At 33.0% G+C, this 13,169-nt stretch overlaps 3 protein-coding genes across 5 annotated transcripts; all 3 read right to left on the bottom strand.

Annotated features, from left to right (window-relative positions):
• Window positions 1–240: 240 nt before the first annotated feature.
• Window positions 241–4,069, bottom strand: LOC139808918 (retinol-binding protein pinta-like). Its single transcript, XM_071771443.1, has 6 exons — window positions 3,892–4,069; window positions 2,582–2,809; window positions 1,926–2,085; window positions 1,514–1,619; window positions 1,040–1,406; window positions 241–796 (listed from the first exon to the last, which is right to left on the bottom strand). The coding sequence occupies exons 1-6, from the start codon at window positions 4,067–4,069 to the stop codon at window positions 723–725; spliced, it is 1,113 nt and encodes a 370-aa protein (XP_071627544.1). The 3' UTR covers window positions 241–722.
• A 9-nt stretch (window positions 4,070–4,078) lies between these two features.
• LOC139808924 (retinol-binding protein pinta-like) lies at window positions 4,079–10,471 on the bottom strand. 3 transcript variants are annotated; one of them, XM_071771450.1, is made up of 7 exons: window positions 9,781–10,471; window positions 8,470–8,629; window positions 8,117–8,219; window positions 7,650–8,019; window positions 7,253–7,405; window positions 6,940–7,031; window positions 4,079–4,219 (listed from the first exon to the last, which is right to left on the bottom strand). In XM_071771450.1, exons 1-6 carry the CDS (start codon window positions 9,968–9,970, stop codon window positions 6,952–6,954), a joined length of 1,056 nt encoding a protein of 351 aa, XP_071627551.1. In that variant the 5' UTR covers window positions 9,971–10,471; the 3' UTR covers window positions 4,079–4,219; window positions 6,940–6,951. The 3 variants fall into 3 exon arrangements, with proteins under 3 accessions (XP_071627551.1, XP_071627550.1, XP_071627552.1); XM_071771449.1 differs by lacking the exon at window positions 4,079–4,219 and having other exon boundaries at window positions 4,732–7,031; window positions 9,781–10,470; XM_071771451.1 differs by lacking the exon at window positions 4,079–4,219 and having other exon boundaries at window positions 4,732–7,031; window positions 9,799–10,460.
• A 1,553-nt stretch (window positions 10,472–12,024) lies between these two features.
• LOC139808935 (alpha-tocopherol transfer protein-like) lies at window positions 12,025–13,131 on the bottom strand. Its single transcript, XM_071771475.1, has 3 exons — window positions 12,937–13,131; window positions 12,463–12,829; window positions 12,025–12,289 (listed from the first exon to the last, which is right to left on the bottom strand). The coding sequence occupies exons 2-3, from the start codon at window positions 12,818–12,820 to the stop codon at window positions 12,216–12,218; spliced, it is 432 nt and encodes a 143-aa protein (XP_071627576.1). The 5' UTR covers window positions 12,821–12,829; window positions 12,937–13,131; the 3' UTR covers window positions 12,025–12,215.
• Between the last annotated feature and the right edge of the window lie 38 nt (window positions 13,132–13,169).

The following is a 13,169-nucleotide window of genomic DNA, read 5'->3' as shown; positions in this document are numbered from 1 at the left end:
TAAACTGATGTTTATAGTTAAAACAATAGAATGATTTAAATAAAATAATATTTAAGTTACAAGCGAGTAAAATGAGTTCCTCTTCTTATTCACATAACTTAAGGATATATAGAAAATTTGTATATGAATTTTAAATACATTCACTCTTCTGTATTACGCTTCCGGCAAGAATTTTTTGCGTAACGAAAGAGAAGAAAAACGATTTACTTTCTACGGTGAAGGGAAAAATTACGTATAGCCTTTCGTAAACTTGCAGCTTTATTTGGGGAAATAAAACCAAATGTATTACAAAATTATACCGTACATATTCTACTATTATTAAACCTTTTTAAAAGTCGCCGGTAAATCTTTCCTGATAAAGAAATCGCACGCGATACTTTAATGCTTGTCGCATAAAAAAATAAACCCGTTTCTGCAACGAGTAACATTTTATCTTTATTAATCTGATGCCGTCGTTTCAGTGACGTTACTATCGTGACGATAGTAAACGCGGGACATGTGACTGCGCGAATTACGAAAGCGCATTTTGACCTGCAATGTAACGAGCAACTAATAATAAAGAAAATTGACATGGCATGCGCTTTAAAATTCATATGATTTCTAGTATTATATTAGCGATAAATTAATAATCGCGATGTATAATTAGTTCGGTAACAAATGCATTGAAGTGTGCGCAAAGAACAAATATTTTCTTCCGATTTTGAAGCTACTGCTTCGAAATGTTATTCGATTCTATCATTCTCATCATTCTGCGTAAGCCAGCCGCCATTTTCTTCAATTAATTTCTTCCAATATTCTGCAAAAGAAAATGTTTATATTACACACATTCAATTAAATGTTTATGCAAATCTGGACAAGGGCTTCATATATATTTTAGAATCTGAAAAACTCTTAGCATTTAGTGATTATCGCCTTCACGATTGCTCGTCTTAACTGAAAGAAGTTAATCCCTTTTTCTCGGCAATAGTTTCTTAATAACATTCTTTATCGTGCACTAAGCGCGTCAAAATTTTTCCGCGTTTTAATTTATTAAAATTACCTGTTAATTCCTGGATTGTACCATCAGTGCCGCCATATTCGACGGGCAAAATCTCAGCGGGAATATCTTTAAAACAGTCGGTCGTATGTGAATAGACATTAAATCTATTCTTCATCTTCTCAGTCATGAATGATTTGAGAATCTCCACAATAACGTTGAAAAATGCCGGTACATTGAATATATTGATCTTTTGGATTCTTATAGGATAGCAGCTTTGCCACGCGTGGACTAAATTCATTAATATATAGGGTCGCAATTGAAGAATATGGCGTACAGTTGGATTGACCACGTCTATAAACGATGCGCAACCGTACACAGATGCTGCGGGGTAATATTTCATTGCCACTTCCGTCGCCATCACACCGATCTAAAAAAATCGTCCGTCGAGAAATAATAAATAATAATGAAAAAAATACTTCAGCGTGACGACGTTGGCCATAAATTGTTCGAGCATTGTATTTTTTTAATATTTACCTTAACTATGTCTGATATATTGTGTCTTCTTGGATCATGCCGAGTGCCGCGCGCCAAAATAACTAATCTTCCTTCACTATCCGGCTTCCGCAGAGGCAAAAACACTCTAAACGGGAATAAAGTATTTTAGAATCTTTCGAAAAAATCAAAATACCTTTTAGTTTTACAGTCATGCATCGAGTATATTTCCGCAATTTCTTAATTAAATATTCTTCTTAGAATGTAATAGAAATAAGAAAAGAAAGTTATTGAAAATTTATCTGTATAATTTTATGCAAGTTGTTATTTTTAAAATTGAAGCTGCAAGCATTAGTGAAAAGTTCTGTTATGTATCCGAAATAGATGAAGCAGATTAAAAAATAATAAAAAACAAAATTAGATTAAGAATTAGATCCAAAATACTGTTCGTTACCCCAAATCAAGCAGTTCCTGCAGTTCTGGTCGAAACGGATCTCTATTCATGTACCATTCTGGTAAATTGGATCGTTGCTTATAATAGTTTCGTATCCTGATATTAGTTTTCTCAAGATCAAACTTGCATACTCTTAAAAATCGCAGGATGAGAAAGTCATCTGTGTACACATTAAAGAGTTCCTTTAACTAAAAGACTATAATTGAAACAGTGCTATAAATCAGGTATTATAAATTATATTTTATAAATGCGTCTCACGGGATAAGATGGGGATTTTTAATTAATAGAAGATTTAAATAAAATTTTTAAAAACATTTTGGCTTACAAAATGGCAAAATGCAATAGTGCGATAATGAACTTTGTCATGTAGGTCTTTTATTGAGTTACTATATTTCATCATTTATTATTATTTGCCGAAACTTTCAGATTATTTTCAATTTTCTCTTCGCATTATAAGTCAGACACAATTTGTTACATTATTTATTGTTTTTCTTTTTTTTTACACGATCAAGAATGAATTCAGAGAGCTAAACATCTGACGTGAATCGGCGTAATTTCATGTCAACGTCAAATAAAGATGAATGAGTTGTACTGCCGAAGTAACGAGCCGAAATTGAATTCCAACACGCCCGTAGGATCGCTGATGTCATTTTTACCGATTCGTATGCGCAGTTCGTCCTCGATCAAGCGTTTGATCTCCGCGACAACGTTCTCTCTCGTTTCGTCGGTCTCGTTCAAATTTGCGGCTGCATATCTTTTATCCTCTTCAGTCAGCTCTTGTGGAGCATGAGGCATAACACTGTCGCTGCAAGTGCTCGCCATCGCGACGTTAGTGAATGTTGGTGAACGCGAAGCCTCGCCCACCGGGGAGAGACTCGACGTGTCTGCAAACAGAGTAGATGCACTGTCACGCGTAAGATAAGACAAATGGCAAATGTAACAATGTTTAATGTAATGTGTAATTATGTATCACGACAAATAACACGGATCAACTCTGCGTTGTATGCAGAGAGCTCTATTATTGAATCAACTGCGATAATAAAAAATTGTGCCATCTGCTGCCGACCATGATTCGGTTTGATGACCTTGATATAGACACTTGATATAGATACTTCTACTTATCCCAGATATTTCTACTTATTCCCGAGCGGCGCGAAAAAACTTTAATTTCTAAATTCATTACAATGTAACACGCATTAGATCTTCTAAAGATAGAATGCATATATAAAACAAACTTATATTAAAAAATTATAGTCATATTATTACTTATAAATTAAGCATATAAGATTAATAAGTTAAAACATAAGTCTAATTTCTAGTTAAAAAGTTAAAATAATGTAAATAAAAATGAGTTCTAAGTAGCGAGTAAAATAAATTTCTTTTCTCATTCTTTTAATTTAGGAATGCAAAGAATTTTAATTAAACGCTTAAATTTTATACATTTGCTCTTGTACACTATACTCTCAAGTATCTCTCTCCGCAATGGAAAAAAGAGAGAAATAATTTAGTTTTCCCAAAAACATAAAACTGAATCTAATTAGGTATATTTTGCTTGCGCAAATATACCGCACATTCAAAAATTTACGTACTAAAATTATTATATTATGCACATTTCTGTTCTAAATGTATTCTTTCTTGCTTCTTTGACTAATTGAATCGCTAATAGAAAAACTGCTTGATTAAAAAAAATATTGAAATACAATATTGCGAGAACAAACTTTATTATAAAAAATTTCTATTCAGTTTACTATTATTTATTGACACTTTTTCTCTCACTTCTCTTTTAGTTAACAAAGTTAAACGCCACTTGTTACATTATTTTTTATTTATTTTTTTTAAGTAAATGTATATCAAATGTCAGGTCACATTTCCGCGGATTGAAGGTGACTTTCTTTTATCTTCAGAATTAATAAACTATAATAGAATTTCAACGCGATATTTCACGTGGGATCGTTGTCCGTTTTACCGTTTTGTGCATGTAAGTCTTCCTTCTCCTTAATCCAGCGTTTAATTTCCGCAAGGGCGTTTGCTCTTGTCTCATCAGTCTCGTTCAAATATGTCGCGGCATATAACTTATCCGCGCTGGCCAGCTTTTGTCGAGCGTAACACTCTACACTGTCGTCGTGGTCACTTGCATTTGCCATCGTAATACCACGAGATGCTTCGTTCGCTCCGGAGGATAATTTACGTCTGCGAGTCCCAGAGATGCTCTGCCCTGCTCTGTCCCGGCCGCGCACGATCAACAAAAAATGATCAGCAGATCACACGGTGAACAACACGTGCTCTTTCAGGATCTAGATGTTATTAAATCATTTCAGCTATTATTAATCAACGCCATCTACGAAGTAAAGACGCGGTGATGATTCTAATAAATACTTGATACTTATCCTCGAGAGAATAAGTCGCGAAAAAATGTTAAATTCTATATTCTTTACATTACACTTTTAATAATTTAAATAAAATGCATGTGTGCTCAAATTATATTAAAAGATTATAGTTATATCATTGCTTTCTAGTTGCACATATAAAATAACTAAATTAAAAAACCTGATGTTTATATATAGTTAAAACGATAAGGCGATTTTAAAAAATAATTTGTAAGTTACAAGCGAGCATGGAACGAGTTTCTCTTGTTATTTACATAATTTAAGAATATATAAATTTTTTATGAATCGAACCTTTGAACACATCCGCTCTTCTGCATCACGTTAACTACAAGGACGCTTGCGTAACGCTTGCATAACGAAAGAGAAGGAGAACGATCTGTTTTTTTTTTTTTTTTCGGTAAAAGGCAAAATAAAGTATGGCCAAGGTAAACTACTTTATTATTCGGTTAAAGTAAAACTAAACGATTTATTTTATATCACAATAAAAAAAATTATAATTACATTGTTACTTATGAAGTATGGATATATCTAATGTTTACAGTTAAGAAGGTAAATATAAAACAATGTAAGAAAAATGAGTTCCAAGTTGCAAAGCGAGTAGAGCGAATTTATCTTCTTATTCTCCTAATTTAAGAATGCAAAAAATTTGAACCAAAAGCTTAATTTTATACATCTGCATACATTATAATCTCAGAGTATGCTCTGCACAATGAAAAAAAGAGAGAAAAAATTTATTTTCCCTACAACACACCCGTGAAGAACACAACGAAACCCGGCATACATTTGGTAAAAGAAAATTAAGCTCGCTAAAAGCACACGTTCTCTAGCGTTGCTAACCCTTTAAAGATCCCTGTAATCGCCTTTAAAAAAATACCACCTATAAAACTCTTAAAAATTTCATATTACCGATATAGTCCAGGAGCTAGCGGAATTTTAGGTGACTGATTTTCTTACGCCTGAAATTTTTTCCACGAGTTATTATGGTCATGTCTGCCAAATGTAGACAGGTGGCAGAGTCTGTCCGCGGGACATAGAGCGAACAGAATTTTTGTAACTTGTATTAATTTCCAAAGACATTGACTGATTTCATTACAGCTGATTTTTTTACAGTTGATTATTTAAACCATTTCAACAAGAAAAAATGAGTTGTCCGACAAAAAAGTTGGGACATGATCCGTGTCTGCCATTTGGAATTGGTAATTTTTTCTTTGACTCTTGACTGATTTTCTTACAGCTGAATTTTATTTTACAGTTTAATAATATATTAAGGATGAAGTATATAACCTTGTCCGACAATTTTAGTGGGACAGAACCGCTCTCTGACGTCTTTGTTATGTTAATTAATCATTAATGTTTGACTAATTTTCTTACAGCTAATTTTTATGGTGTACTTTTAAAATGCCAAAAGAAAGACATTGATATATTCGTCCGACATTTTGGGTGGGACAACACGATATAAAAGCAGAAAAATCTTATACGCGGCTTAACAGAATACAGTTTCTCAGTTGTTTCGACAAATAATTTTAAATTAAGAGCTTTACGTATAATTTATATAATACCTATGAATAAATACAATTTTTATATATATATATAGCATAATTTTTATACTATATATATGGGGCATTCTCCGTCAAAAAGACCACCCTTTCTACACACTTCAATTTTAGAGATATAATGTTTTGTAAGGGTTTAACATTTTCGTTAAAGGGTCTATCGTCATAGGTCCGCCATTTTGTTTGCTCAATAAAGGCCATACGGCATACATAATAATAATATTTACAATATTATTATTGTCAGAGAGCAAAATATGTCCCACTATTTTCATCAGACACGAGTGAATATCGATAGTATATACAATTTCGAACAATTTGACCACTTTGTCCGACAGAAATACTCCAGTAAATAATATCACATGTCTGATAATCATATTTTCAACATTATTTTTGTCAGAGAGCAAATATGTCCCGATATTTTCGTCAGACACGTGTGAAAATCGAAAATATATAAAATTTCGAACAATTTGACCCCTTTGTCCGACATAAATACTTCAGTCATTAATTGATGATTAATTAACATAACAAAGACGTCAGAGAGCGGTTCTGTCCCACTAAAATTGTCGGACAAGGTTATATACTTCATCCTTAATATATTATTAAACTGTAAAATAAAATTCAGCTGTAAGAAAATCAGTCAAGAGTCAAAGAAAAAATTACCAATTCCAAATGGCAGACACGGGTCATGTCCCAACTTTTTTGTCGGACAACTCATTTTTTCTTGTTGAAATGGTTTAAATAATCAACTGTAAAAAAATCAGCTGTAATGAAATCAGTCAATGTCTTTGGAAATTAATACAAGTTACAAAAATTCTGTTCGCTCTATGTCCCGCGGACAGACTCTGCCACCTGTCTACATTTGGCAGACATGACCATAATAACTCGTGAAAAAAATTTCAGGCGTAAGAAAATCAGTTACCTAAAATTCCGCTAGCTTCTGGACTAATAAGTTTATTTACTCAGAAACAGAAAAAGGAAGATAATTATTTATATCTCAAAACACAAAACAGACAAAACTTACGAGCTATATAACGATCATAAGTACATCTATACATTTGTTAAAAAAGCAAGTACTTTTTGTTGATTCTAGAGCTTTGTAATGATTTCCTCATTCTCCTCATTCGCAAGGCAGACGTGATCGTCTTCGACCAGCTTCTTCCAGCGTTCTATAAAAGTAAGTATTTACATTACATATATTGAAAGATACACATATTACAATTAGATAAACAATTAACAGACTTTTAGTTAATGTATGACTTGTTGGAATTATTGCAATCTTAGAAGCAATGTGAGAAATTAATTTTCTCTTTGACACATATTTGCTTAATAAGTTACATTCTTTCATTAAACGTGTTACATTTATTGCATTCTAATTTACCGCAATTACCTGTTAATACTTGAATGGTACCATCAGTACCGTCATATTCGATGTTAGCTGGATTATCCTTCAAACGGTTCTGCATGTAGTGTTTTGAAACGATTTTGTCGTCCTCATTCAAAAGCGAGTCGCGATTCTCCTCGATCAGTTTCTTCCAGTATTCTGCAAAAGTAAGTATTTACTTCACATATATTGAATTAAATAATGTTGACGTCAATTTAGACACATATGAACAATTGACTATATGAACTATTGACAAACTTTTAGTTAATGTACGACTGCTCGGAATACTGCAATCTTAGATGAGAGAAGTTCATTTTCTCTTCAACACATATTAGTTTAATAAGGAACGTCCTTTCACAAAACGCGTTATTGTATTTATTACATTCTAATTTATCGCAATTACCTGTTAATTCTTGGATTGTACCATCAGTGCCGCCACATTCGACGGGCAAGATGTTGGCTGGAATATCCTTCAAACAGTTATGCACCGTACTGTCTGAGTGGACATTGAATCTGTTCTTCAACTTCTCAGTCATGAAAGATTTCAAAATCATCGCAGTAACTTCGAAGATTAACGGGGCGTTAAACATGTTAATTAATTGGATCCTCATGGGATAGTTCTGCCATAAACGAACCGAATTCTTTAAAATGTTGGGTCGGTATTGAGCAATGTGACGTACAGTTGTATTGGCCAAATCTACGAACAATGTGTAGCCATATATGGATGCCGCGGGATAATATTTCATCGCCGTTTCCAGTGTCATCAAAAAGATCTAAAAAGATTGTTCGTCGAGAAACAATATACGAATTGAAAATATGTCATGGTGACGACATTCGATATAAATCGTTCGAGTATAGTTTTATATTGACCTTAACTAGGTGTGATGGTTCATGTCTTCTCGGGTCATATATGATGCGCATAAGAATAACTAATCTTCCTTGATCATCCGGATTCCGCAGAGGCAAACAAAAACTAAACGTAAATAAAGCATTTCAGATTTCTCGAAAATTCATGAAATTTCACTCTACTATAATCGGATAATCCGTAATGCGTTATGTGTAAGATAATAATAGTGGAGTAGAAGAGAGAATTTTTTTTTAATTATATAAAATAAAACGCATTATTATATGTCGATCTAGGTTACGTAAAAGATTCACTGCAAAATCTCACGAAACCACGAACTCCAATAAACTCTTACATACTCCGAAATAGTGATCGTTACCCCATATCAAGCAGTTCTTGCAGTTCTGGAAGAAATGGATCCTTATTCATGTACCATTCTGGTAAGTCGGATCGTTGTTGGTAATGGTTTTGAATCCTGATCTTGGTTTTCTCAAGATTAAATTTGCAAACTCTCAAAAATCGCAGGATAAGAAAGTCATCTGTGTACAGATTAAAGATTCCTTTTAAATGAAAAATTACTTAAAACAGTACTAAATCTATTATCATTAATATTAGAAATACATACATAGAGCAGTAATTTTAGGAATAAATTCTAATATCTTTTTAACAAAAAACATTAAAGATATCTGTTTTTTATGCTACATACATTCTAAGAAACAAAGAAAAATTATTGTTTAATTATTTAATAACTTCTGCCTCTAATGGAGTTAAATTTAGTTATTAATTTTGTTATATTCCAATTTATTTAAAATCAATTTAGTCGTATTTAAATTTAGTCATATTTTTAAATTTATATTGTTATATATTTTTTTATGTGTACTTAATTCTATTTGAACAGCTGTACAAATGTAGCAAGTTTCACATCTCTTGTCTAAAATGGTATTTAATCAAAGTATTAAACTTCACATATATTATGTATAGCAGTCAAGGTGCCATGCATAAAAAGGAAGTAGTCAGAAATTTAAATTAATGATTTGCAATTTAATGAAAGACTGACGCAATATCGACTAAAAAATTAAAGAGTTGTAAGCACAGTTAAATGGCAAAAAATAATATCAGATAAGTTATGGAAATTGACAATGTAATTGCTGTGCATGCATAATGATAGCATCTCGTGTGAACTTTGTTTATAATGTCTAATTATTTCTGAGTATATTGCATATCTTGATTGAGCTGGTGATGTTAGAATTTTTTACTTTACTTTTAATTGGCCTTTACAGAATATGTTATCCAAATAATTTAATCAACATATTTTACGTAATATGTTTACAATTACGTAAAATATGTTAATTAAATTATTTTGATTCTCTATACTTTACGAATAAATTTGTTTATATAATTATTAAATTTTAATCTTTGTCAATCGATATTTATAGTGAATCGATATAGTGAAGCAATCTTTGTGGTGAAACTATTTACACTACAAAGTAACAATATAAATTAATAGCAGATGTAACAATTAATAACAAATAAGTTAATTTAATGTATATTATATTCTTTATTTTTAATGGAATAAGTTATCGCGAAATTTGCTAATATTACATTGACGCGGATTTCGCTTTATCGCTGCGGAATTAATAAGCTATAATTGAATTTCAACTAGCGATATTTCAACGCGTGCGTTACATACGGGACTGCTGCTTTTTACCGAATTGTCCGCGGAAGTCATCGTTCTCCTGGATCCAGCGTCTGATCTCCGCGATGGAGTTCTCTCTATTCTTGTCGGTCTCGTTCAACTGTGACGCTGCATATAACTTGTCGTCGTTGGACAGCTTTTTCCAAGCGTGATCCATGACGCTATCGCTGCAACTGCTCGCCATCACGACGATAGTGAACGCTTCAGCGATAATATTATGTGCGCCTAGCTCTGACACGCGCACGACCAACTTCTTCTTCTACTTTTATATCAAAATACAGCCTGTCAGCAATACTGCTCTATATATAGCCAGGGGGAACCACTTGTCGCAAAATAGCCGTAAGGCGTGTCTTAAAAACCACTTGACGTCAATAGCCGTAATGTCGTCGTAATAAAAATGCGATATAATAAAAACACAATGCAGACAGTAAAAAATCGCAATAGTTATTAAAAAAAAATTTTCCTTCCGGACAAAACACGTCCGAACTGATCCGTGCCCGTTGCGGCTCTACGCGCACGACCAACGATTTTAAACACAGTAGTAGCAGATAGTACGCTGAACAACACGTGTTCGCTTTGGTGGACTCTTGATAATTTCAGCGACGATTCAGTAGCCAAAATTCGCGCCATCTACGAAGTAGAGACATGACATGGTGAACGTGATGGATACTTTGCACTTATCCTCGAGAGAATGAGCCACGCGAAGACACATTCTGTTAAATGGAATGCGTATGAGCTAAAATTATGATAAAAAATTATAGTTATATAATTGCTTTTAAGTTGCACGTATAAAATAAGTAAATTAAGATAACTGATTTTTATAGTTAAAACAAAAGAATGATTTAAATAAAATAATATTTAAGTTACAAGCGACTAAAAATGAGTTCCTCTTCTTATTCACGTAACTTAAGGATATATAGAAAATTTGTATATGAATCTTAAATCCACTCTTCTGTATTGCGCTTCCGGCAAGAATCTTTTGCGTAACGAAAGAGAAGAAAAATGATTTGGTAAAAAAAAAAATCACGTACAGCCTGGTAAACCACTTTTATTTGGGAAAATAAAACCAAATGTGTTACAAAATTATACCGTACATATTCTACTATATATTATTAAACCTTTGTAAAAATCGCCGGTAAATCTTTCCTCATAAAGAAATCGCACGCGATACTTTAATGCTTGTCGCATAAAAAAATAAACCCGTTTCTGCAACGAGTAACATTTTATCTTTATTAACCCTAGAAAGGTAATGTGGGGTAATACGTTGCCCCACGCGAAATTTAAATTACGCCCCTGACTTAGGAAGGTTAGTTTTCATACTGAGACTCTAACCATAATTTAGTTTAGTCATCCGGCAGTCGACCTCCGTCATTAAGCGAGTGCGTTAGATCCGTGCAGCAGCTGTGACCGAAAAAGAAAATCGTTTGGGGTAACGTAGTACCCCTACTTAACCGTTTACGTTCGACTTTTATCACAGTAAAATATATTTCAGATTTGTTGTGAAAATCGGTAACAAAAAATTATACACTTTATAGCACTCCCCGAAAAATTCTACCCCTGTTTCATATATAATTCTTTAAGATTCGGTCAATTATTTCATTTTTGCTGTTCTTGTACAGCAACTGATTAAAATTTTGTAAAGTTTTTGTGGAGTTAATTTTACTGTTTTCATATACTTTTATAACTTTTGACTACCTTTCAAATAAATAATAATCGACAGAATCTGTTTTACTTTCCATTTTTTGCGATTTTTCCCATCCGACAGTTTTTCGTCATTTCCTCTACTTCAGACGTTCAAAGAAATATGTTTTTTTTTAAGAAACGAAAAAGTCGCTTACATGCCCTTGAAGGTTGTCTATTCGTCTTTCAAAATCCGTTGAATTTTTTAAAATCGGAGAATTTTATGAAAAACTACAACATTTTTTATTAAAAAAGTCATTTCAACCCAATTTTTGGTTCTTTGTTTTGTTTTTCGAGATTTTTTTACTGTTCTTTTTTACTACCGCAAATTGATGACTACTATCGTCTAAGTTGTCTATACAACAAATAGAAACATTATACACGCGGTACAAGTTTGGGGTAATTTAATACCCCGCTTGGCCTTTCACGTATGAGAAAATTAACATTACCTCTCTAGGGTTAATAGCTGATGCCATCGTTTCAGTGACGTTACTATCGTGACGATAGTAAACGCGGGACATGTGATTGCGAATTAAGAAAGCGCATTTTGACTTGCAATTTAACGAGCAACTAATGATAAAGACAATTGACACGCATGCGCTTTAAAATTTATATGATTTCTAGTATCATATTAAGGATAAATCAGCATCAACAATCACGACGTATAATTAGTTCGATAACAAAATGCAATGAAGTGTGCGCAAAGAACAAATATTTTCTTCCAATTTTGAAACTACTGCTCCGAAATGTTATTCGATTCTATCATTCTCATCATTATGCGCAAGCCAGCCGCCATTTTCTTCAATTAATTTCTTCCAATATTCTGCAAAAGAAAATGTTTATATTACACACATTCAATTAATGTTTATGCAAATCTGGACAAGGGCTTCATATATATTTTATATGCTTTTTCTCCGGCAATAGTTTCTTAATAACATCCTTTATCGTCCACTAAGCGCGTCAAATTTATTCCGCGTTTTAATTTATCAAAATTACCTGTTAATTCCTGGATTGTACCATCAATGCCGCTATATTTGACAGGCAAAATCTCAGCGGGAATATCTTTGAAACAGTCGGTCGTATGTGAATAGACATTAAATCTATTCTTTATCTTCTCAGTCATGAATGCTTTGAGAATCTCCACAATAACGTTGAAAAATGACGGTACATTGAATATATTGATCTTCTGGATTTTTATAGGATAGCAGCTTTGCCACGCGTGGACTACATTCATTAATCCATAGGGTCGCAATTGAAGAATGTGGCGTACAGTTGGATTGACCATGTCTATAAACGATGCAAAACCGTACACAGATGCTGCGGGATAATATTTCATTGCCACTTTCGTCGCCATCACACCGATCTAAAAAAATCGTCCGTCGAGAAATAATAAATAACAATGAAACAAATACTTCAGCGTGACGACGTTGGCCATAAATTGTTCGAGCATTGTATTATTTTAATATTTACCTTAACTATGTCTGATATATTGTGTCTTCTTGGATCATGCCGAGTGCCGCGCGCCACAATAACTAATCTTCCTTCACTATCCTGCTTCCGCAGAGGCAAAAACACTCTAAACGGGAATAAAGTATTTTAGAATCCTTCGAAAAAATCAAAATCCCTTTTAGTTTTACAGTCATGCATCTAGTATATATTTCCAAAATTTCTTAATTAAATATTCTTCTTAGAATGTAATAGAA

This window comes from Temnothorax longispinosus, chromosome 2 (assembly GCF_030848805.1).
Source record: "Temnothorax longispinosus isolate EJ_2023e chromosome 2, Tlon_JGU_v1, whole genome shotgun sequence".
In the NCBI taxonomy this organism is placed as follows: Eukaryota; Metazoa; Arthropoda; class Insecta; order Hymenoptera; family Formicidae; genus Temnothorax; species Temnothorax longispinosus.
Note: the sequence above shows the minus strand (reverse complement) of the source record. Positions and strands in the feature narration are given on the sequence as shown.

Excerpts from the sequence above, each read along its gene's own strand:
- LOC139808924 (XM_071771450.1), bottom strand. The coding sequence starts at position 9,970 with ATGGCGAGCAGTTGCAGCGATAGCGTCATGGATCACGCTTGGAAAAAG. Across the intron at positions 8,630-9,780 it reads CGGTAAAAAGCAGCAGTCCC|ATGACTTTCTTATCCTGCGA; the intron begins GTATGTAACGCA and ends ATCTGTACACAG. Across the intron at positions 7,032-7,252 it reads TACCATTCAAGTATTAACAG|AACGCTGGAAGAAGCTGGTC; the intron begins GTAATTGCGGTA and ends TTACTTTTATAG.
- LOC139808935 (XM_071771475.1), bottom strand. The coding sequence starts at position 12,820 with ATGGCGACGAAAGTGGCAATGAAATATTATCCCGCAGCATCTGTGTAC. Across the intron at positions 12,290-12,462 it reads TACAATCCAGGAATTAACAG|AATATTGGAAGAAATTAATT; the intron begins GTAATTTTGATA and ends TTTCTTTTGCAG.
- LOC139808918 (XM_071771443.1), bottom strand. The coding sequence starts at position 4,069 with ATGGCAAATGCAAGTGACCACGACGACAGTGTAGAGTGTTACGCTCGA. Across the intron at positions 2,086-2,581 it reads CGAACTGCGCATACGAATCG|ATGACTTTCTCATCCTGCGA; the intron begins GTAAAAATGACA and ends ATGTGTACACAG. Across the intron at positions 1,407-1,513 it reads ATATATCAGACATAGTTAAG|ATCGGTGTGATGGCGACGGA; the intron begins GTAAATATTAAA and ends CGATTTTTTTAG.